The sequence below is a fragment of the Oppia nitens genome, unplaced genomic scaffold, assembly GCF_028296485.1.
Source record: "Oppia nitens isolate AA-2021 unplaced genomic scaffold, nextdenovo-longstitch-racon4-pilon3 scaffold10_pilon_pilon_pilon, whole genome shotgun sequence".
Lineage (NCBI taxonomy): Eukaryota > Metazoa > Arthropoda > Arachnida > Sarcoptiformes > Oppiidae > Oppia > Oppia nitens.
This window is the reverse complement of record NW_026533189.1, coordinates 173,241-198,455: the sequence shown is the minus strand read 5'-3', so window position 1 is coordinate 198,455 and position 25,215 is coordinate 173,241. Positions and strand designations below refer to the sequence as shown.

Here is a 25,215-nt window from a genome sequence, read left to right as displayed (position 1 = left end):
TATATTTACAAAAAATTAACACCTAGGTTATAAGTATATCCGATCTCAAGTTTGAATAATAAAATTAAAAATATTTTCGCAAAAATTTATTTTCTTTACTTAATACTATTTGATTGTAGTATAGATAACGATTCTTGAGGCTCTGGATACAACACTACCCACACATAAGACTCTAATAATATTAATATTTTATTAATAATTGCTATATTTTTATAAAATTATTATTATATATAACATTATTATTAGATTTAAAATTATTTGAAGTATTTAAAAATTATTTTAATATATATATTGTTTTTTGATGAATTCGAGTAATTGATAGCTAGTCTAGTAGTTGGTAGTGTCGTTGATAGTAAATCAATTGAGACACMGTTTAATTTGATTAGGCGTGGTTCACATATTACGTTCGCACTTGAGGGGAGGGGGTTAGTGTTACTTTTAGAACATTCGCATTTGATATTTTATTTCTTGTGGTGGTGGGGGGGGTAGCGGTTAAGGACATGCGAACGTAACTTTTTTTAATGACTACATGCGAACAATTGCTAACATAGAGGAGGGAGKGGGTCTAGATTTCTTAAAAAGTGCGAACGTAATATGTAAACAATCTATATATTGTCACAATTATATTAAAGAATTTTATTATATTAAACTAAACTAATCTATTTTACAAATATATTTTTATGAAAACAATACTATTAAATATAGTATTGGATTTACTTTCTCTACTTTAACCAATTTACTATATTTCTATATTTGTCATACACTAACAAAATATATATTATCAATACAAGGGTCTATCGACCCCATTAAACACTAAATTAATTAAACACATTTTGGTCAATATCTTTAAAAATATAATCATCTCATAAATATTGACTTCAGATATCAATTATATACACTTAAACACAAATACTAAATTAATTTTATTAAAATCCTTGACCGGGATGACCGCCAAAAAGACAAATATCCTCATATATAAGTTGGTGTCCCACTTAACTCATCATTCATTGATTGAGATCATACTCATGTAACGCGTGGATCTGATACACGTGCGTGTGCTAGCATGCGTGTCCACGCGTAGGTAAGTGCTCCGACTGCTTACTCAACTTTTGTCTACCAACTGCCGGGTGACCACTGCGCTCAGGGGTGTGCGCAACGCTTATGTACGGCAAACGGGAAGCGAGGGCTGACGCCACGTGTCTTGTCTTACGGCTTCACTTTACGGCTCTGCTCTCGGCTTTGCTATCTTCTGAGGCTTCCGTCGGTGTCTTCACGATCGTTACATTCCACTCATGACTCGGACAGCAATCATATGATTATATAGTTTATTAACAAAATATGAATAAATGTAATACAAAAATATTAAAATATTAAATGATAAAAAGGTATTAATTAATAAATGAATGCTTCTSGTGCTGTCCTCATGAGTCACGGCTTACTGATCGCTGACCTGATCTTAAAGCCTAATAAACAACCTCTCACTTCATCGGTTAACACACGACTGACTTAATGGAGTCTCACTAACACCGCTTCAATCACGTGACCACTGGTGTCAGCTCCTGTAGCTTAAGGTTAACATATAAAACGTAACTATAATAGTATTGCTTTTCGGGATGGGTATGTCTGCGGGACGTTTCACTCAACACATCAATCCAAGTGCAACACATGAAACGTCCCGTAGACATACCCGTCTCGAAAAGCAATACTATTATAGTTACGTTTTATATGTTAACCTTAAGCTACAGGAGCTGACACCAGGGGTCACGTGATTGAAGCGTAGTGTTGAAGTGAGACTCCATTAAGAGTCAGTCGTGTGTTAGCCGTTGAAGTGAGCGGTTGTTTAATAGACCTTAAGATCAGGTCAGCGATCAGTAAGCCGTGACTCGTGAGGACAGCACCGGAAGCAGTCTTTTATATTTAATACTATTTTATCATTTAATAACTTTTATATTTTTGTAATACATATTGTATTCACATATTATTAATAAACTATTTAATCGTTTGATTGCTGTCTGAGTCATGAGAGGAAAGTAACGATCGCGAAGACACCGACGGAAGCCATAGACGGAAGCCTCAGAAGATAGTAAAGCCGAGATCAGAGCCGTGAAGTAGAGCTGTAAGTCAGGACACGTGGCGTCAGCCCTCGCTTCCCGTTTAGCCGTATATAAGCGTTGCGCACACCCCTGAGCGCAGTGGTCACCCGGCAGTTGGTGGACCAGTCGATAGCAGGTATAGTCGGAGCACTTACCTACGCGTGGACACGCATGCTAGCACACGCACGTGTAGCAGATCCACGCGTTACACACATAAGGAGTCCACTCCACACAACCGGATACAAGACATCCATCAATACAACTGTTCCAACAACAGTAACAATCAATAGTGTGGTCATTAAACTACAACCAACTCATCACTGTTTTAATTATGATATTATAAAATTATATTTAAAACGTTTAATCCTTACTTTTATTTTGTTTTAACTAAATAAATATCTTTTAAATTTACAACACGACAGCAAACTAATGATTTATTTTACATATATAGTACATAAACAATATTAACCATGATCAAATTAGATTACAATTACTAAATATCATTTTATATAAACGTGAGCTTAGAAAAACATTTTACTTTTTAAATTAGTCAAATAGTTTTTAGCAATTTTTGAAAATTAATAAAATTATATAATAACTTAATACTTTATAAATCGACAATAAATAAATTTAAAATAATAACTTTTAAATCTAAAGTAAATATATTTTTAATTAATTTTTAAAGTTGAATAATGTTGTATTAACTTGTGTTGAATATATTTAAGTAATGATTTATTTATTTATAAATATAATTATTATAAAACAATTTATTATATTATAATATAGTTTAATAAGTTTTTTAGTTTAAAATAGTTATTATTATCTAATTTATTTATCACAACATATTATACATTAGAAGTTGTTTCTCTTGTTATTAAATTAATAATCTTATAAAAAGTATTCAGAAAATGATAAATATATCAAAAATCATATATATATATAATATATACTATGAATATACAGTATATATATACTGTATTTTAATGACAAATAATATTAAAACGAAATTCCAGTGAATAAACAATAAAACCAACAAATTATAAATTCTTTAAATTCTTTAGACAACTGAATCGTGCGATAAATAGTTTTGATGTAATTGTTATTTTTAAATGTAAGCAATCAATGGTATATATATATTAATAAAAGCGATTTGAAAATGATTTATCGGATGATTGATTTAAATGCAAATGTGGTTCAATAGTCTTTTAACATATACTGTAATAAAAAAATGGACAAAAATTTGTTGGAGAAATATGATCGCAACTAATATCTAGACTTATGTACTTATAATGCATTAATTTGATGTATCCTGGATTTAATTCGTGCAGCACCTGCTTCTCCATGTTCTTTCAWATGGCCTATGGATAGTATAGACCAACTCTTTCAGGATTAATAAGTCCGATGTATGTGTGATAGAGAGCACAGTTGAGTGTTAGCGACTGCCAGTCCCGATGCGATGCCTTAATCATCACTTCGTGCCCGAACTCTATGAAGAAAAGCACACAACAGTGCAGAGCACCTGCTTTTTCATTCAATTATATAATTCATGTTTTATAACCAGTCTTTTCACATACAATAATAGCAACAATATTACAATCAATTTTTATGCATTTTTTGTTTATTTTTTGTTTTCTTTTAAACTGCTATTTAAGTTTTTATGCTAAACAACAACAAAATAATAAATGTTTGCAAAAATGTTTTTTTTATTTAATTAATTTATATATTTAGTAATGTTGTATATAAGGATTTTTTAAATTTTTGTATTAATAAAAATTTATATTTTCTAATAATTTATATTAATAATTTTATTATAAATAATTTTGTTATTTTATGTTTTTAAACTATTAAATTTGTATATATTAAAATTAATTTTTATTTATATAATTAACCTAAATTTTTGTTTAATTTATGTAATAATAAATTGTAGTTTATTTAACTTTATAAAAAAATTTTATATTAATATGCTAATTTTTAAAAATAATCCAAAAAATAAAAATATGACTTATTTTAAAATAATTATAACAATATACAGTACTATTTTTTAAAATATTACTTTTTAAATAAAAATTTTAGTAAGTAAATATTTTTATTTATTTATTTTGTTATTCAATGTAATTTTAATATTATAATTTACAATACTATGATTTAATAATAAATATTTAAAAAAGAGTTAATATATATATATTAAAATATAAAATTATAAATAGTAATACTTGAATTTATTTTAGATACAAAATGTTATAATAAAATAAGAATAATAGCTCATTGATTAAAATACAATAACTAAAAGAATAAATAAAAAATTAATTGTAATAAAATATTTATAAATCATTATATATAATATAATATATGATTTTATTTGTTTTCTTTAAATGAAAACTAGAATTTTTTTAGTGCACATATCAATTGGTAACAAATTAAATAAATTAATGTTATGTTAAATGTAAGTTTAGATTATTTTTGTAATTTGTTATTTATATTTTATACAATAAAATAATATAATAATATTAATAATAAATGCATAATTTACATTTGTTAAATAAATGTAAATAATAATGTTTAAATACACTAATGCTAAAGTTTAATGTACTGTATAATAAAGTACATTATTACTACTTATATTTTTTTAAAAGTAAAATGTTATTATCACAATTAATAATATTTTAATGTAATGTATTAACTATTTAAATAGATATAAAATAAGYGAAATTTACAAATGGAAATCATCACTAAAATATTATCTTTATTTTCATAATTATTTTGACTCAATTTAAATGATTTCAAATGATAATCTCAATGATCCGGATGATTGCGTTTGATATTATGTAATACAATTGCCGCTAAAAATAATAGGATTATCTCAAAGATAATGTATACGTAATACCAAGTCTTGAGAGGAAAACCGTGAAAGAAGGCCAACAGCCACGTGAAGACACGTAAGAAGATTGAGAAGAAAACAAATGAAGCATAAGATGTCATTATGTGATAGTTATTCTTGAATGAAGCGTAGAGTCCAAGCAAACCAAATATTATAAAACCTATAATATATTATAATTTATTTTTGTTTAATATTTTTTTTTAATTTTAACACTTACCGACACATATGGTGGCCAACTGTCCGCCAATAAAGCTGCCGTTTACGTCCCAATATTCGGCATAATTAATATTTCCCCAAATAAAACCAAATATTGATGAACCAATTATCAGTGTATTACAAAACATAAAAACATATTTCAATTGCGAGAACATTGTTAGTATTGTATATTATTTTTATTTTTATATATAATGAACATATATTCTTGTGGTGTGCTGTCTCTGTCTCAACTATAACCACAACTGATCCATACATTGTATAAAACATGCATTTTGTCATACATTTTGTGGACAAATATCACTTCATTACTGTTGGGTGTGTTCATCACTAACCTCTGTATGTATGTTCACAAACAATTTTATGAGTCCATAATTTTTTTCAGAGGAAATTTTTCTCTTATTATTCATTATTTTTTTCAATACTTATTGTGCATACATTTATAACTAAAAAAATTTACTATTGGTTGGGTTTAATCAATTTAATAGCTGATTAACGAGACCACCTAACTTAGGATAATATCTTCCATTACTAAACACTAGTATTTAAACATTTATTAAATTTTAAATATTTTTTCCGAAAACATATTTTATAATAATTTTTTGAAATATAAGCTAATGTTATAACAGTTATTATATACAAGATATGAGTTTATAAGAGACGCCCTGTTTTAGTGAACATTCCTAATGAACGATATATTTGTTTGACTTAATTCTGTAAATTCACGCAATTCTTTAATAAACAGAAAAAAAACAATAAATGTTTTGTTATATTTTAATTTAATATTTAGTATAAGAATATTGTCATAAAATAATAGATAATTTTATTTATTTGTTAGTTTGTCCTTTAATATAAATTTATATATAATAATAATTTTTAAAAATATTATCTAATTCAAACTTGTTTTGATGTTTCTTTAACACTTATATTTATATATGTTTTGTATTCAAAAATAGTTTGTCTTAAAACACATACTAATATAATTATTGCTAAATATATAATAAATAGCGAAATAGAGATAATGAAATCGGATATATGAAAAYTGACCGATAATTGTATGAGTCTRTGGTTTATATAGTTTCGATAGGACTGTATGGCTAAATAATATGAAACAAACACTCCAATAACCAAAACACTTGATATCATTGAGAAAATCATAATTATTAAGAATATCTTATTTAAAGTCAATGATTTTTTTCTGACACTTAAGTCAAACAAAATTATGGCTACAATTATCATTATATTATAGATGAGACCAGTTATATGAAGATGAATGACAAATTGGTCAGTAATGATGATTGTGATGAATGCGACCACATTTCCTGTACACAAATACAACAATAATATACATAACATTACAATAGCTTTTCTTAATGTAATAATTCGTTTGTGATATCGTTGAGCCTTATAAATGGCCAGATCTTTGCTGAAGTCTTCAAATGAACCCGTTTTTGTCAGTTTACTCCCAACACCTCTCACTCTTACATTTCTCTTATTTTTGGTTAACTTGCTTTTTGTCGTCATTTTTATATCACTATTATTGCTATTATAATTCATTTTCTATCATTTAATTACTAAATACAAACATTTTAGGGTAAATGATGTTTAATGCGATTTTTAAAATTATATTTTKACTTTTTTAATATTTTTTTTGTAGTTATCTCGTGAGTTATTCACTCAGTGATAAAACTGAGCAAAACATACATTACTTTTTGTTGAATTGTTGTCTTTTAATGCAAGTTATGAATTATATATCACAATACATTAAAAATGATATTAAAATATTTAATTTAATAAATGGATATAATGTATGAAAAAGATGGATGAATGCATAAACAAATGGATATTTAATAACATATTAGATATTTATTAAAATTGTACTAAAATTATATTTAAAATATTATATATTATAGTAATCTTTTAGTCATCCAATTTCAATAACAAGTTTTMGATAAAAACTAATCAATAAAAAGGTTTATCAAAATAATTGATAAAAAATTATGATAAGAGAAAAGAAATAGACTTTGGCTTCAAATCCAAACAGAATATTGATTGACATCAATGTCGAGGAATTTACAAACATTTTCACTCAAAAGTTTCCGTTTCAACACATCATTCAATTGACTTTTTTCTATGATAAGGCCAGGGGWKGGCTCACCCAACAAAAATGGATAATCACTTCCAAGAAACACTTGGTCCTGAATTCACAATAATTATTAATTCATTATATTTTTTATGTCAATTTAAATAAAATATATTAAAATACAGTACTTCTCCAAATAAATTGATGGCCAATTTGAGTGCATCTTCATTATGAACTAAAGAATCGCAATATATTCTCGATAAATATTTTGATGGCGGGAAAGGATTATCTTTAAAATCTGCTGGATATACATGAAAGCCATGCTCTGCCCGTCCTATAATATATGGTAACATTCCCGATCCGTGTGCTAACGCTATTTTCAATCTCGGAAATCGCTCCAAAACACCACTAAAAATCATAGCCAACACAGCAGCTGATGTTTCGGCCGGCATTCCCACAATATATGGCAACCAATATTTGGCAAAATGTCTGCTCATTTGCATATCCCACGGATGTAGAAATATAGGAAGATTTAAATCTTCAGAAGTTTTCCAAATTGGATCAAATGAAGGATCGTCAAGACCTAACTCATTCACATGACTTCCAATAATAATTCCGTTTAGATTTAAATCATATTTGCATCGTTTCATCTCTTCGACGGCCAATTCTGGTGATTGAAGAGGAACTGTACCTAAACCTATAAATCTCGATGGATTGTTTCTCACCACTGAAGCCAAGTGATTGTTTAATAGTCGACTCAAGTAAGCCGTATCACTTGGTTTGGCCCAATAGCTAAACATTACGGGAACAGTAGACAACACTTGTACAGCAACTCCTTTACATCATTGTATTACAGATATAATATATTTATAGTTTTATAAAAATTTCAAAAAATAATAATAATAAATAAGTTTAAATATAACAAATCTTATTAGTATACCAGTCTGTTGCATATCTRCGAGACGCACACGTGTGGACCAAACTTTATGATCAACGGGTCTGAAAACAATTCCGTCATCTTTCATCATAAGTGCTTTACCATCATCTGTATGATGCATATGCACCCAACCCTTGTAACCAAATTTCTTTTATAGAAATCGATAAAACATTTGATTAATACTTTATTTATTAAGACATGCTTTCAACAAACCTGAGCCAAGTCGGGCCATGTTTCGGGTAATATATGACAATGAAAATCTAATTTTAAAAACATATCAAAATTAAAAATTAAAAAATACAAAATTTGATAAATTTACTAATAAYTCAAGTGTTTATAACTGAATAAATATTAAAGAATAAGAGCCAATTATTGGGCATTAATATTGATTAGTTTGCAAATAAATAAATCAATTGATAATAAATAACAAGATTTCAATATAAATAAGAAATTTATTTTATATCAATATTTAATGAAACATAATATAATAAAATGTTGTTTTAATGGCAATGATATAATTTTACAATTTTATTATATATCTTATAATTGATAATAGACGTCAATTTTTTTTTAAATATATTATAAAAAACTAGTTTATAAATTTTAAATATTTTTAAATATTGAATACAATGTTGAAAAATAAACATTTAATTTAATCTCAAAAAATATTTCAATTAAATAATAAATTAAATGTTTAACAATAAATTCAAAAACAATGATTTATACAAACAAATTAGATAACAGCATATTGTTGATATAGTAATTTTCTAACTTTATAGTAATCATCGGAAAGGGTGCCCTCGAGGTGTATGCGCCCGAACTCACTGCGCCTGACTTCGACCTGATTGTTACAATAGAGAACACCTCCTGAGAACTCGGCCTGAATGCCGTTCTTCATCAATACTTGCTTGAAGTCCGATAATCTCAATTCATTGACAAAAATGGTCGGATGAGATGGTATTTGATTAGTTGGTAATTGCCTTAATGTTGGAAGTAATTCGCGACCACCCATTCCTTCATCTGAATCATCTAATAGATGACCACCTTTTGTCAATTCGTCTGAATTGTCTGATTCTTTTTGTGGCAAAAGTGACTCTACTTGAGTCATCTCAATCTCAGCCTCAACCCAAGCCAACTGAGCCCCTTCTTTTGCCTGAGCAAAGGAAAGAGAGCTGACCAATGCGTCCTTTAACTTCACCTGATAGATGTGACTTTCAGTGGTTGCGTCAACAGTTTCAAAGAGTTTGGGTACAAATATTTTATCGGAAACACAACCCGATTCTTCGCAATACTTAGCCAAAGATTCTGTTGCATCAGCAGATCCGCGAACGATTATAAGACGACGTGGTTTTATCATCGAAATAATCTTCTGAATGGATCCACCATCAGATCGACCTTCAAAGTCAATGTATTGAACGCTTGCGTGAACATTGAACGACTGGACATTAACAACACATTTTGTAGGTATTTCTTGTGTTTCGACCACACTTTCATCGGTTCCGTCTTTCTTGACGTTTTCTTTATTTTCTTCTTCGCCCATTTGATTTGTGTTAGTGCCGACCATATCAAAGATCATATAATCTTCAGGTCTAATGATCTCTCCATATTCATCCCATTTAATCTTACGTTCATGAGATGGATACATGGGGTATGATTTTTTAGCTTGTTTAAAGAACCCGCCTCCTTTAACTTTACCCTCATTTTTAGGCATCATTAGGTCGTGTTTTACAGCACTTGAATGACTCTGAGCTGATCCAACACCAGCAGAATAACCGCCAGTAATTGGACTTTTACTAACCATTCCGTCCACTTCCATGACATCATCGTCTTCTTCACTTTCAATGTTATCGTCTGAATCAGAATCTGATTCTCCTTCGACTGAAGCATCAATCGTATCAATCAATTTACTTTTCTTAAGACTCTCTTGACGTCGATATTCTTCTAATTCCGACCCTTTTAGAGGTATTCTTTGTTTAATCTCTAAAGTGATAAGTCGTTCATCCTTTAGATTGTTCATCAATTGATGAGCTAATGTATATGAAGAACATCGTTGAGTGAGAATAATACAGTTCTTTGGATTTGTGGCCAAATTGTAGAATAAGTCGCGAGAGAAACCACACTCTAAGTCTGGTTGCGACGCGAGAACAACTCGTGGTTCAGGAATTCGTTCTAAATCTGAAAATTTGTGACACAATTGAAGATATTTGAATTGAAAAGGATTATTACGTTGGCCTTCAAAAGATCGCATTAATTTATCACTCATCCACTCGACTAATGATTTTGCAAATTCAATCACATTATAACTAAAATTATTCAAAAGTGCTAACGAATAGGTCATTAATCCCGACTCTTGGTTGCGCCATAACTGGTCCAACATATGGGCCAACTCAAGCACACGGCCAGCAGTATCCACAGCAATCAAAACATTGCCTCTGTTTCTAAGTGTTCCCAATATATTAGTCATAAGCTGTTCGTCCCGTTTTTGGCGACGCTCTTGAAAATAGTTGGCGTTATAGGCGTCGGTAATCAATAGTGAAGGTCTACTAATAGTTTCTAAAACACATCCGTTGAGATGCCGTTCCTTCTTATGATTGAAGTCAACTGCATAGACAATGTCTTCCTCGCCGTCTTTAACAATACGCCAAATGGTTCCGCCAATCATATGTCCGGCGGCTAACGGTGTGATCGCTATTCCCTGACCTTTACCTTTAAGTGCAATTGTTTGGTTATACTTCACTTGAATTACTTTGTCGAAAGCCATGTCCACGTCATCCAAAGTAAACAAATCAAAGTTTTCGTAATTATGTCGCGACTGATACAAGTCATACATAAACATCTGTCCCATCAGATAGACGGGAGTCGTGGCGTATACCTCACAGTTAAGACCACACTTTCCCACCAAATATGGTAAACATCCTATTTATCAATGATAACAATCAATGGACATCAAAATCAAATCAACAAACAGTTATACCTAAGTGTTGGGCGTCGGGATGTGATATAAGGACGGCATCTATTTGTTTCACGTGTTTCGCCAGTTCTGTCAAATAAGACTCACTAAACATCTCATCGATACCACAGTCAAGAAGAAACCGAAACTCATCCACTTGTAATAAATATGACGGCGGACTGTCATCGAGGACACCACTAATGGCCTCAAAACGGATTATAGATGTCATGATTGCTATTAACTAATTGGTTTTAACTGATCCACTAATAAAACAACAAATTGTATTCAAAAGTAGATGTTTTATAATTAGTTGGAGATCTGCGACAATCATATCAAATGGACATATCGTTGACATTCACTTTCTGACCAAAAACTATGACAAATGTATGACTTGTGATATGTTTTGCAAAAATAATAATCAATTCAATGATTTTTTTCCATCAAATCTATTCATGTATTTTGTTGTCAATTATGTGTGAAATGTGTTTAAATTGTTGTAAAGTCGATACCAATTGAATTGATAATCAAATCAATGAATTCAATCAATTGAAAGTCGGCTCAAAAAATACACAATAAATGTATTGAAAATTAAGTTAACATTCATTTCAATGATTACTGACATCTATTGTCACAAAATATCTTCAAATTGCATACATTTGGCCAAACTTTACGATAATTTTTTACTTTTAATAATATATTAGATAATAAAATTGGATTATTTTAATATATTAATTGTAAAAAATATAACTAATAATTATTTAATATATAAATACAAATTACAAATTATTCAATTATAATATATTTTAATTATATTTAGAACTCATTATTGAAAATCATAGCAATAAATGATAATAAATTAAACAATTAAATTCAAAATTATGTAAAGTTTAGAAAATAATAAAATCGTTTATAAAATAAATTTGAATTTGTCTTTTCAAATAGATTTATAAAATAATGAGTACTTATCTAAATGTTTATCTTTTTATCATAACTTTTGCAATTTTAATAACTTTTATTATTGGAGAACAAAGTGTTAATAATAATTTAAATTTAAAAGATGTTGATATTGGGTAAAATATTTATATAAATATCTATAAAAATAATTTTAATATAAAAATGTCTTATTTGAATCATTTGGTATACTTATAGATTAAATAAAACAAAAATAATAACAACTTCTATGACCACAATATTGCAAAAATCTCATCCGATGTCAACCAAACTTATAATTAAATTATCATTTATTTTAATTTACATTATATTTTGTTTAATAATTTTTAACAATTTGTTTGAAAATAATAAATAATGTAATTACTGTATTTGTTTGAAATGTTTATTTTAATTTTATACCTTTATATTTGAAATTAAATCAAATGTCAGATATTTAATCAAGTATACAATATTTTAAAAAATATTTAATAAATAATTTTATTTATTTAGGTTTTAATTCTGAATAACAAATTTGCAATCATTTTCACAGAATATTCTGCAACATTGTAGACATTTGTTAGAAATATTTGGTAAAACTGTTTCCAACGACAACCAAAAAAATTAGCAAAAGTTAAACAAAAACATGATTTACTGTTGAATATCATTGAAAAGTGATTCACATAATTGAAATAACTTTAATATTAATTTAGTTAACACTATATATAAAGTAAAATCTATTGAATGGCATTCTTCACAAAATTATTAACATTATTGGGATTCAAGAAACGGGAGGCAAATATATTAGTGGTTGGTTTGGATAACAGCGGAAAGACAACTATAATGAATCATTTTAAGCCACCCGAAGAAAAATCTAATGAAATCGTGCCAACCGTTGGATTTAATGTTGAAAAGTTTAAGATTAAAAATTTAACATTTACTGCATTTGATATGTCAGGTCAGGGAAGATACAGAAACTTATGGGAACATTACTATAAAGGTGTCGAAGGCATTATATTCGTGATCGACAGTTCCGACTCTTTRCGATTAGTTGTGGCCAAAGACGAACTCGAGATGATGTTAAAACACGCAGACATTGCCTGCAAACCATTGATTCCCATATTATTCTTTGCTAATAAAATGGATTTAAAAGAAGCCCTTTCAAGCGTTAAAATAAGCCAAACACTTGGTTTGGATCAGCTTAAGAATAAAGCCTGGCATATACAGGTAAATCTAACTGTTTTTCACATTTTAAAAAATATAAAACATTATCTCAATTAGGCATCAAATGCTGTGACAGGAGATGGACTCATGGATGGCATCGAGTGGTTATCGGAACAACTTATGCAACAAAATAAATAATAACTCCATATCTTATATAAATTATACGAATATAATCAATAAATACAATTATTATAACACTATTGTAAATAATTAATTATCTATTACAATATGTCTTATTAGTAATGATTATTAATACAGTATTATTTGATACTCAAGAAACCAATAATTATGTATTTGTCGTAAAATTTTATACAATATTACTATAATTTTGATTTACCGTAATCTAAAAATTTTAGTTTTGTTGCAAATGAAATGTATGTAAAACATAAATTGATAAAATAGTAAATCATTACTAAGTTTATAATTTAGTAAATTTTGAACCAATTTTTTAATAAATTTTATGAACATTTGAATGATCAATGAATAAAACAAATAATAATACAAACAAAACGATTAATAAGTTTTAACAAATCAAAAGCATAAGCTCTGTGGCGGAGGACATATGGGTATAGATTTAAAGCTAAATGAATTGCATTCAAATTGTCTCAAATTATCTAAAGATAAATCACTTTCTTTAGAATAGATCTCATCATTTGATTTAACCGATGAGTTAATCAAATTCTGTGAAATGGCATTTGGGTTAACATTTGAACTTATTTTTGGTGATATTTTAGTCATTTGATTAACATTTGATTGGTTAATGAAACCTAAATTTGAGTCCATTTGTAACTCATGTGTGGCAATCATCTGTGGCCGAGAATGTTGTTGAGTGACAATCACTGGAACGGACTCCATGTCTGTGTCATCAATATGTTGTCCGTCATTGTTTGAGATCTGTTGCAGAGTTTTATTAAAACTAAATCCACCCGTTCTTTGTGTGGCCACAGGTGTTGTGTTTCCAAATTGAAAAGAATTTCTTGCAAAAGGAGAGGTCATAGATGTCTCATTTGGTCTTATATTTGAAGAATTGCTATTCATTTGTAACCGTTGTCCGCTAAACACAGAACCAGTTGTCATATTTGGCTGATTCGTGATCTTATCAAATGTTTTGTTGAAACTAAAGCCAACTTTATTTGTGCCCAAAGACTGATTTGATTGTCTGCCATCAAATCGTTGATAATTTTTGTGGTAATCTATGAAATGGACACAATTATCACATCAAGTGATCAAACGGTAAGTCCATTACAATACTTACAATGATTAGTGTCAGAGATGTGTTCAAAACGACAATTATTGCCGTAACGACAAAAGCCATTGACATAAAACTTACAGATTGTCATCATTAGTGTCACTAATTGATCCAATAATACAAAAAATGGTTCAGTTTTTAAGTCAATTAATTGATCCCAAACTCAACACAAACTCAACAAAACATATGATTGTATTACTCGTCACGTAATAAATGAATGATTTGTTGAATCTGTAAACACAAGACATGTGATTGTTATTTGTGACCAAATTATCAAAAAAGTGGTCAATATTTGTGTTAATCTAACAGTTAAAGTATATAATGACCTACAAAATGGTCACCCGATGTCATACAAATCAATTGTTGTCTAAATGGTTGGTCAGTGGATTATACAGACAGACAACTGGTTTTCATACRAGCAGTCGATTGGATGTCCGAAACTTCCGACGATTTATGGTCCCAAACAAAAGGGGACAGTTTGAACACCCGAGACTACCGAAGCCATTGCTTGAAAAAGAGTTTGATTATCCTGTCTTTAGGGACACATTGTTTATCCGATGGCCCGGCTATTGGTTTAAAGGAAAGTTTGTTTATGTCAAGGAAATGGAGCCACAAATAATTGTTCCCGATTTACAAGACTTTCATCTCAAACCATATGTGTCCTATCGATGTCCAGACATAACACAGTCTGCATTTACGGCCAGAGATCTATTTAATGCAACGCTTGCCGACAGTATAATTGAAAAGTTTAAGAATGGAGAAGATATTGACCACAATGTGACCGATGAAGACATACAAAAGGCTAAAATCAAAGCAAAACAGACGGGCGCCGACCTCTTCAGTGATACAAACTTTTTTGGCATTCAATAACAGTTTTGTTAATATTTGAAGATTTGAATTGCATTTTCATCTAATATACTGTGTATTAATATATTTTATGTTTCATCAAATTGAATAACTGATAATATTTTATAGATGTAGTGATGAAATGTATACTTTAATTAATATTTAGTATATTTTGGTTTTTTAATTATTACTCTATCATTGAATAAAATTATCATTTAATTAATAATATATTGTTTTCTTAAATTGTCATTTATTAGTAGTCAAAAAMTATATCATTTCATACAGAATATCAATAAATTTAAGTACTAAATGAATGAATAAGATATTTATAAATATAGAAAATAATTATCAATTATTGGAACTAATGACAAGACATACAACAAGTCTTGAGTTAAAATATCGTCTGAATTGATCCCAAACTAACTGAACACACGCTCTCAAGAGTTTTTACAGAATTCTCAATAAAGTTCCCGATTTGTCAAAAAATTTTAAATCAAATTTAATTACAAATATTTTGATAATCATTTTAATCATTAGTTTTTACGGTACTTATATAATCAAATGATTTTGTATATGTTTTCAAAAATACCGTAATTAACGTTACATTTCATTAAAATGTTATAAAGTATTTGATGTATTATTTACAAAATTGTTCACAACTTTAAAAATTATCTACCGGTAATCTATTTTTAACATAAATATCAAAAATAGATATATATTAGAAAATGCAGTTAAAATGTTTTGTTGAAATAGTTTAAGAGCAATACGTGACGGTTGGTCACTCTAGTTGTAAGTGTTGATGTACTACACATTTGGTGATATTGCAAATATTATCTCTAAATCCGATTGTATATACAGTATAACAGACATGAGTTCAAGTCATTAGTACAGTACAAATAGATACAAAACAAATATTTTATTTTAAAAAGGATTTACCGGTTCTATAGAATTATTACAATTAAAATAGAAATACAATAAATATAAAGTCAATGATTTTCGATAATTTTTAAATTACCGGCAGTTAAACGATATAAACAATATTAAATGTAAATAATGATAAAATGATATCAATTATGCGTTTCTAATACCCAACGCCTGTTCCAATTCAGCCCTTCTTTGCTGAACTTTACCATAAAAGTAACGACAGACTGCCTCCTGAGTCCACGACTGGAAGAAAAAATCAGAATTTCTCTCTTCTTCTGGATTTCCAATTTGGTCAGTCATTGTCTGTTAAAAATATGAAAAAGAGTTAATACATAATATTAATGAATTGTTGATCAATACCTTCAAATCTCTCATTTGAGAAATAAGCCATTTATTGATGAATTGTTGCGGATCTGTCGAAAAGCTTAGGAAGAATTCACGATTAGTCTTCAATTGGTTTATTGTCTCAACTGTCTCATGAATTTTGTTATCAAGAGATTGGATCTCCTGTTGACTTGCAGTCGATAGTAAAAAGTTATTCATATGAATCTTCAAGGGGTCGTCAACCTCAACATCGATGTCATAACAAGAGGTCTTCTTCATGTCAGGACCTTCGACACTAATCAGATGATTAATGACAATAGGGTCGGGCGGGTGAAGTAGATGATGAAGACGTGATGGTATTTCAGCAAATTTCATGCGTTGACATTGAAATATTTGTTCCAAATATTTGTCGCAATTAATAAATTCCCTTTCATGCGGGTCCTGGAGTTTATGTGTTTTAATGTATTGCCACAAAGCATTTATAATCACTGGTCGTGTCTGTGTATGAATACCCAAGAGTCGGGCTAAACGTGGATCCAATTTAAACTGCAAGGGCTGGTAGTCTAATAGCAATAATATAGTGCACCTGACATTTTTATCTCCCGGGCGTTTCACTTGAAAGCCGTCCGTTTCGGTAGTGGCAGGTGTCCGGTGCCACTCAACTAAATGGTTATCTGGTCCGTACAGATCTTTATCCAATTCAATGACCAAACTTTTAAAAAATGATGAAAATTTGCGCTTAAGTTTGCTTTGATCGGCTTTGGGAGCATTCGGGTCTTCCAAGAGTCGTCCCTCAACTCTAAGTTCCCACGACGGCACTGATGGTTCTTCATTGGGATCGCCCTCAGGTTTTCCCGGATAAAAGGTATTCGAAATAAAGATACGAAGTTTGCGTTTCTGTTTCATCGGACGTTTAAGAGCTTCTTGAATGTCAAGACGTTTCCTCATTATTGTGAAATCCAGTTTGCGTTCAAATGCCAACAAATCCATATAAGCCTGAGATTCGGGCACTAAATCTCTAACCTTTTGTGGCAATATCTTGTCCGCCAATTTCTTTTTCTTCTTTGACGATCCACTCGATTGATTTGAATGATGTGTCGGTCCTGAAGGCGGACCCATTGAGCCAATTGGAATTCCTTTCGAAGGCATTCCTCCCATCGGTGGTCCATTCATTGCAGTTGCCGATCGCTTCATAGCCTGCACGGGTCCGGGAGGTGTAGGCGCTGGCATCGATCTACCAGCAAATGGCGGTGCGTTTGGTGGCATTCGCATGTGATGTGGTGTCGGAGGAAATCGTTGACCGACCACAGGTGGTGTGGCCACTCCTGAGTACGATTGCAGTCCAGCGGGACTTTGAAACATCCTCTGAGGCGGCATATGTGGGCTACGGAGCGGTTGTCCCGAAGGCTGCGCTGTGTTGTTGACCGGCTGACCGGCCATCTGCTGATTAACATTGGGTGCCACACCCGGTGATGCCATCATTGATGATGTACTGGCCATTGGTTGGTATGCCCTCTGCATGTGATTTCAATCAATGGATCTGATAATCAAATAACTGATTAATTGATTGATTTGATGACAATTTGCGGACAAAAGACTTAATGAGAGAGTCGTTCAAAACAAACGATTAATCGATAGCTCAATACAATCGATAATCTATTCATATAATTTTTGAGCCCTTTTTATACACATTTGCTTAAAGTATTTATTATAAAAAGTTACAAATGTTTTCATCAATTCTATAAAAGAGCGAAATATTTGAAATTAAATTTAATATTAATATCAAATAAATCTATAAATTAGTTGTAATTAAATTAATTATTTTAATTAAATATTGAAATTTGTTACAAATATTTAATTATATATTTATTTTGTATTTTTATATCAATTAAAACTTTCTTTTTTATAACTAAAAATAACATAATATTCAATAGAATAATCAATAWATGGTTGTCTTGTAACTACTATTAAGATCAGTGTTGCGAAAGGGGGGGTAGGGTAGGGTAAGAGCTCTTACCCCCCTGAAATCGAGAAATTTGGGTTTTTACCCCCTCCCCCCTGGCCTGAAGCCAAAAAGTTAGGGGGCCCCCTACCAATTTTCTACTTTTCTAAATTTTATATTAAACAAAAACATAAATATTAAATTAGTTTTAATATAAATTAATAGCTTATGTATATAAAATAAATACTTAATTACATCAATTTAACATTATTTACACTAAATAATATCGTAATTTATGTTAGAAAACAATAAAAACTTAAATGTTTTTATATTTAAATATAAAAAATAATTATTTATTTACTAATTAACAAAAAATGTGCTTTAAAAATACTAATTATGATATAAATAAATATTATATAAGTAGAGTTGGGGCACTCCACAAGGAAAAAAGTTCCCTAATAAATTCCCACCAATTTTCAAGAAAAATAATCAAAATATTTTATTTTATTTTTTAGCTTTTTATAAAAGATAATATATATTTTATTTCATATTAAAAATCGAAAACTAAAATTTTTAGCATAAAGTTTAAAATAATTATATTTTAATATTTTTAAACTTTATATTAAAATATGTTAGTTATGGTTCAATATGAAATACTATATGAAGATATATTCTTAAATTAATTATTTAGAGTTAATTAATAATAATTTCTTACAATATTATTATTATTATTGAGACGTTATTATAAATTGTAATTTTTTAAAAACTAATTGTATTTTCATTAAATTATCATAATTAAAGAGATATATATATTTATTCATTTCTTTATTTTTTAAATTTTTGTAAAAATGAATATTAATTTTAGAATACATTTTGAGTATTGAGAAATTAAGTTTGGAATATTTTTATTAGTTAATTTATAGATAATTTAGTAAGAACTTATTGAGAATTTATAGGAAATTAATGGGAATTTAGTGGGAATTTAGTGGGAATTTAGTGGGAATTTAGTGGGAATTTAGTGGGAATTTAGTGGGAATTTAGTGGGAATTTAGTGGGAGTTTAGTGGGAATTTAGTGGGAATTTAGTGGGAATTTAGTGGGAATTTAGTGGAAATTAATGGGAATATAATTGGAATTTATTGAGAATTTAAAGGGAATTAATGGGAATATAGTGGGAATTTATTGTGAATTTACTCAAATTTGGCAAAAATTGTCGTTTAAAAATGCAATAAAAAATGTTTACCTCCCCCTATACCCCCTAGCTTTTTTCCAGATTTTTGCCATTTTACCTCCCCTATACCCCCCCTGAAATCGAAAACCTTTAGCAACCCTGATTAAGATACTACCGTATTATACAGTATTTAAATACATGTATCATAATTACAGTACCAGTTATACGGACAGTGATGTATAACAGGTATTAAATGACAGGTATTATAGCACTGGTAGCACAACATGTGTCGGTAATTGTTTGATAAATCATATAAATATCAATACAATTATTACTTTCAGCAAATTGTCAAAACATGTCTTTATATTCTTGATTCTGTTATTTAATATTTTGATTTAATATTCAAATATTTGATGAAAACAAAGTAGAATAATGTCTTTGTATTCAAATCTTATATTTTAAAGTAGTGGACAAAATATGCGATAATTTTTGTTGTTTGCAATAATAATTATTTTTTAATTTAATAGATAATTGTTTTTATTACCGGTATTTATAATATTAAAAAAACTTGGTTTTATCACATAAAATTGAAATGTCAAATGAAATACAACTTAATGTATAAATATATTGACAATTATTTGAGATTAAATGATATACAATGTACAACATTGGGTTAATAATACAAAATTGTATTTAGATTACTAAACTAACTAATCATAAAATAATGACTATAACATTGATTTAAAATAAATTTTAACTATTTGTATGACGAATATTGCACTAATTATAAACCATATTATTTATAAAACTATAAATAATAGGTTAATTGCACTAAAATTCAAATAAGTTATTGCAATAAATATATAAATTATATACTGTATATAATAGTTTTTATATAATCATAACTTATTGTGAAGAATAATATCATAAATTTTGCAAAATCTTATTTGCTTTGTGTATACAGTATTATATTTTTTGGTAGTCAAACATTTTTTTTGTACATTCAATTAGATATTATGAAAAATACAGATTAATACTGTATTACATCATATATAAAAATTAATATATTGTTTAATATGATGTTTATATTATGACAGTATTATATTGAAATGAAAGATGATATTAAAGCACCAGTTTAAACATTATCAATATTGGGTGATATTCAGGTATATTATAAATTATTTTATATATTGGCGTTGTATTGTTTCAATATATATATTCAATATATGCAAATTTGTTTAAAAATAATAGTTTGACTATTATAAGTGATTATTAATTTACAAAAATGATTTGATGAATATTTTGTAAAATTTTAAGTGTATCAGTGTTTTAACAAATTAATTGAATAAATGATGTAAATTGACATTTAATGATAAAATATAGTATTTATCAGATATAAAACTTCCAGACAGTCATCGGTTGTTTATAGACACCAGTAATGCCTTTTTCTTTACCACCAAATATATACATACAGAGTTGCCAGTGATGTTGGTGTGCCTTAGTTTTTGCCGGACTATATGACCACTTATGACTAGCAGGAGAGCCGGGAACCACCACTTCTTTGATAACATTAATATTTGGTTGCCATGAGATCCTGTTATCACATCCGGGTGTCATATTTCCTCTAACAAATGACTCTCTTCTGGACACTCTATCCCAAGAACGGGCTCTGTTCTCACGATTCTCTTTAGTCATAAGACCAGCTCTTAGTGTGACCGGTAATACGGAACCATTTTCTGCAATTTGGTTATGCAATTGATCCGATAGTTTTGCGCTTAGATTCTTTAGTTCCATTAAATCTCTTGTTTGTCGGGCAGACATAACTCTTCGAGGAAGAGTAGATGTTTGCAAAGTACCGGCAAATTCTTTGTGATCATAGATGGCTTCGTCAGTAAACGATTGATAACCCGAGCTGTGAGACACTGAATGAGGTATACCTCTACTATCAACACTCGGTGTGTAAAGAGTTAGCGATGAGTTAAAACCACTTGACTTTGGCTGACATTCAACTGGTGATGAAATAGTCATAATATTGGCGTTTTGATCATCCAATTCTATAAGTGGAGTAGAGGTCGAAGTGTTGGATGTGTTTATACTATCTTCCGGAGAAAGACTTTTATTGTCGATCTGACGAATGTTTCCAATTAGCTGTAAATTATCTAAATCTTCGTCAAATTCTAATAGATTTTTGTCAAAACTTGACGGTATTAATCGGTTCCGCAATTGATGTCCGGGATTGTTATCAATAGAAGTGGTGGACGTCTCAGAGTTGCTTTTACTCAGATTAGGAGGCGTTGGAAAGCAAAGACTATAGTATGACATCGACTCGTGAACACTGCGTCTCTTAATCCACATCTGATTATTGATATCGTCCTCCACAGGGGTTTGGCTTTGTATTACTTCAGAAAGTGGACGGTTTGAGTGGCGTTGAGGAGTGGAAGACTCACTGTCTGACTCTAAGACAGCGTTAGAACTGATAGATTTCGGTAGTTTTGTCCGTGTATTCAATCTGTAATAATTTCCATCTGATTTATTCGTTAAAATGCCATTTAATCTCTGCATCTCTGGTGTCGACTCTTCCACTAATTTTTCCAAATCATCCTTAAGATCTTCATTTGAGATAATGTTTTGATGTAATATATTATAACTATTTGTCGATAAGCTTCTGACGAGACGACTCCGTGATATCTTGTCTTTTAGACTTTTTCTTTAATCATTTAATTAGTGAATAAAATAAAAATATTTAAAATTATATATTAAAAATACATTAATTCGTAAATATATTATACATTATAATATACAATACAAATAATTAATTAATTACCTCATTGTCACCGGATTGGTGTGGTTATCAAAATCTGTGCCAAAGTTTTCATTACTAACACTATTAGACTCATTGTCTACTTCTTCTTCATCATCAGATAGTGTGGCACTTCTGCCACTACAGAATCCAGGCATTGGATGAACTTTAAGCTTAAAGGGTTTTATTGTTTTTACATTATCATGAAGAGGCGTATCATTTGGTTGTCCAAAGCACATGGATATAGATTTTGTAGGCCCTCTCACTGTAGTAACCACTTTGTTATCATTTTGTAAACTTGATATACAATTAGATTTTGAACTCAAACGAAGTATTTTATTATGTTTTCTATTATTATTATTGATGTTATTATTAGTATTATTATGACTGTCTTCAATAATATCAATAAATGGGTTGGGAATGGCCACATGTCGACACCGAGAGCTCGGAATAATGCCCTCAGCATTGATACGTTCCCAGTGCTCGCTATCGAAATGAAATCTCCATAAGTCTCTCAATAGAGTACCAGATCTTTCGCCTCCAAAGACAAACATAGAGTTGAAAGCCTCGATGGCTGTGTGTCCGTACAGATCTCCCGGGCCTTTGTTAGCTTTAATACGAAACCACCGACGCTTTGCAAAATCCCATTTCCAAAAGTCTGATCTCACATTCAGATCAGTCATTCCACCAAAAATATAAAGACAGTTATTATGCATAACAGCTGAGTGACTATGTCTGGGTGGCGGATGATCTTGTGATGAGGACGGACTGCTTAATAGGTGCCACTGTTCTGTTATGAAGTCAAATGTCCACAATTCAGATGACGATCCGTGCAGATCCTGATAACCTCCATAAATATGCATTGCGTCGCCATATAAAATAGTCGTATGCCCTCTTCTTCCTGTTGGCGCCACTGATGGTGAAGTTGATGGTAATTGATTTAAGGCGTGTTTATTCCATGTTGTTGTCGACAAATCCAATATCCAAAGAGGTGTCTCACCACTTGACGAGAATCCAATTTCTCCTCCAAATACATAAAGTTTGTTCTTCCAGGCAATCATAGTGTGCTCCTGAAGATTAGGTGGATGCTGTCCTCTGCACTCTACTTCTTCCCATTGGTTCTGTCCGGCATCGAAACGCCACAAATCTTTAAGCGGCAAATTAGCGCTTCGGCCGCCATAGAGATATATGTGACCATCGGGTGCAACACACATGGCATGCTTACAGCGGGAAACAGGAGATCCTTTACCATAATTAGACGATACATTCAATGCCTGAACCGGAGACCACATTTTAATGGTTTCTTTAAAGATTCAAAGCTTTTGCAAAGTTTGTAAAACACATAATTTATAGAAATTTATAGATATATATATAGTTATATATAGGTATATATAGTGCCAACAAATTGCAAAATATCGCATTTAAAAAACAGTTTTTCATATGCATTACAATTAAATTATTGTCAATCATTATTCAATTGGGTTTTGATAATTATCCAACAATTCATTTATTGGTTGTATTAAAGTATAGCCAAAAGGCAACAATATTAAGCAATCAATATAAAAATGGTTGCGCTTTAAGATGAATAACAATYACAGCCATTGATTAAATAAGACATCAACTCTTGTGTTGCCTTCGCTTCACTGATACCTATCACCACAGAAACGCTCCCCAAGTAGTCTACTCCCACTGATCTCCCGGTGCTCTCTCTTCTCTATTTGCACACTAACACACATAACACGGATTCATACAAATAGAGTCACTCTCTTTCAAAAATTGTTTGTTCAATATGTTGTTATCATTGATTAGTTTGACTGCAAAGGGAATAGCGACATACGTGCAGTACATTTAAATTAATTTATTGATTATTTAATTTAAATTAATAGCACATTGTATTATATGTGTGTCAATCTAACAAAATAATATCAGTTGAATGGCACCAAAAAAAATATATGTTTAGAAAATAAATATATTTTGTCGACACAAAGATAAATCAATATTAAAATTACAAAAATTTAATTTTTATATATATTTTCTAAACAAATCTATAAAAAATATACGTTTGTTATACATTTTATAAATTAAAATTATTATTTTGACATTTATTGATTTGTAAATAGTGTATGAAATATATTTATTTTTAAACTTAACCTTGGTTTTTTTAACACTACAATTGTATATAAATACTGTACGTTATAACATAACAGTTATGTAATATATATAATAATTCAATAACATATTCAATAATTAAGTTTCTGAAATCTGTTTAATTAATAAATAATAAATAAAGAATTTTATATATTTTAGTTTAACTCTTATATATTTTAGCCCCAAAAGCGGAAAATATTTATATTGTTTTTCAAAGATAAACAATTTTTATTTATGTTTTCCTCATTGGAAAATTAGCCAAAACCCTAATTATAAAATATCTGTATAATATTAAATTGTAATTTATAGTACAGTATAACCGGTAATACTATATATCCTAAAACATAAAAAAGGAAATTGAAGTAAAAATATTATTATTATTATATAATTAAAATATCTATGAATTTTATTTACAGTATATTAATTTTAAGTTTATTATTAGTGTAATACTCAGAGTATGCCATGCAAAGCAGTAAAGCCATGCAAAACGTTATCTCAGTTTCAATC

General features: G+C 29.4%; 7 protein-coding genes across 7 annotated transcripts; 2 read left to right on the top strand and 5 right to left on the bottom strand.

The window, feature by feature from the left end:
• Positions 1–7,190: 7,190 nt before the first annotated feature.
• On the bottom strand, positions 7,191–8,528 carry LOC128965945 (2-amino-3-carboxymuconate-6-semialdehyde decarboxylase-like). Its single transcript, XM_054312736.1, has 4 exons — positions 8,418–8,528; positions 8,208–8,352; positions 7,456–8,102; positions 7,191–7,382 (listed from the first exon to the last, which is right to left on the bottom strand). Exons 1-4 carry the CDS (start codon positions 8,478–8,480, stop codon positions 7,215–7,217), a joined length of 1,023 nt encoding a protein of 340 aa, XP_054168711.1. The 5' UTR covers positions 8,481–8,528; the 3' UTR covers positions 7,191–7,214.
• A 409-nt stretch (positions 8,529–8,937) lies between these two features.
• Positions 8,938–11,755, bottom strand: LOC128965938 (cleavage and polyadenylation specificity factor subunit 2-like). The gene is made up of 2 exons (XM_054312723.1): positions 11,179–11,755; positions 8,938–11,120 (listed from the first exon to the last, which is right to left on the bottom strand). The coding sequence occupies exons 1-2, from the start codon at positions 11,381–11,383 to the stop codon at positions 8,938–8,940; spliced, it is 2,388 nt and encodes a 795-aa protein (XP_054168698.1). The 5' UTR covers positions 11,384–11,755.
• A 1,070-nt stretch (positions 11,756–12,825) lies between these two features.
• Positions 12,826–13,443, top strand: LOC128965954 (ADP-ribosylation factor-like protein 6). Its single transcript, XM_054312748.1, has 2 exons — positions 12,826–13,308; positions 13,363–13,443. Exons 1-2 carry the CDS (start codon positions 12,826–12,828, stop codon positions 13,441–13,443), a joined length of 564 nt encoding a protein of 187 aa, XP_054168723.1.
• Positions 13,444–13,836: 393 nt separating this feature from the next.
• Positions 13,837–14,648, bottom strand: LOC128962579 (uncharacterized). The gene is made up of 2 exons (XM_054308998.1): positions 14,561–14,648; positions 13,837–14,498 (listed from the first exon to the last, which is right to left on the bottom strand). The coding sequence occupies exons 1-2, from the start codon at positions 14,646–14,648 to the stop codon at positions 13,837–13,839; spliced, it is 750 nt and encodes a 249-aa protein (XP_054164973.1).
• LOC128965963 (39S ribosomal protein L41, mitochondrial-like) lies at positions 14,644–15,546 on the top strand. Its single transcript, XM_054312759.1, has one exon. It carries the CDS (start codon positions 14,876–14,878, stop codon positions 15,422–15,424), a length of 549 nt encoding a protein of 182 aa, XP_054168734.1. The 5' UTR covers positions 14,644–14,875; the 3' UTR covers positions 15,425–15,546.
• Positions 15,547–16,339: 793 nt separating this feature from the next.
• Positions 16,340–18,306, bottom strand: LOC128961598 (SWI/SNF-related matrix-associated actin-dependent regulator of chromatin subfamily D member 1-like). Its single transcript, XM_054308235.1, has 2 exons — positions 16,685–18,306; positions 16,340–16,627 (listed from the first exon to the last, which is right to left on the bottom strand). The coding sequence occupies exons 1-2, from the start codon at positions 18,167–18,169 to the stop codon at positions 16,472–16,474; spliced, it is 1,641 nt and encodes a 546-aa protein (XP_054164210.1). The 5' UTR covers positions 18,170–18,306; the 3' UTR covers positions 16,340–16,471.
• Positions 18,307–21,149: 2,843 nt separating this feature from the next.
• On the bottom strand, positions 21,150–23,852 carry LOC128962475 (uncharacterized). The gene is made up of 3 exons (XM_054308886.1): positions 22,951–23,852; positions 22,585–22,908; positions 21,150–22,467 (listed from the first exon to the last, which is right to left on the bottom strand). Exons 1-3 carry the CDS (start codon positions 23,850–23,852, stop codon positions 21,150–21,152), a joined length of 2,544 nt encoding a protein of 847 aa, XP_054164861.1.
• Positions 23,853–25,215: the final 1,363 nt, after the last annotated feature.

Bases quoted from the DNA above. Each gene is read 5' to 3' on its own strand.
- LOC128965938 (XM_054312723.1), bottom strand. From the start codon at position 11,383: ATGACATCTATAATCCGTTTTGAGGCCATTAGTGGTGTCCTCGATGAC. The intron at 11,121-11,178 runs GTATAACTGTTT...ATTGATAAATAG, and splicing joins TCCCGACGCCCAACACTTAG to GATGTTTACCATATTTGGTG.
- LOC128962579 (XM_054308998.1), bottom strand. From the start codon at position 14,648: ATGATGACAATCTGTAAGTTTTATGTCAATGGCTTTTGTCGTTACGGC. The intron at 14,499-14,560 runs GTAAGTATTGTA...TCCATTTCATAG, and splicing joins CATCTCTGACACTAATCATT to ATTACCACAAAAATTATCAA.
- LOC128961598 (XM_054308235.1), bottom strand. From the start codon at position 18,169: ATGCAGAGGGCATACCAACCAATGGCCAGTACATCATCAATGATGGCA. The intron at 16,628-16,684 runs GTATTGATCAAC...TATTTTTAACAG, and splicing joins CTCAAATGAGAGATTTGAAG to ACAATGACTGACCAAATTGG.
- LOC128962475 (XM_054308886.1), bottom strand. From the start codon at position 23,852: ATGTGGTCTCCGGTTCAGGCATTGAATGTATCGTCTAATTATGGTAAA. The intron at 22,909-22,950 runs CAGTCATAATAA...TAATAATAATAG, and splicing joins TTTATTGATATTATTGAAGA to AAAACATAATAAAATACTTC. The intron at 22,468-22,584 runs GTAATTAATTAA...AAATGATTAAAG, and splicing joins ACCAATCCGGTGACAATGAG to AAAAAGTCTAAAAGACAAGA.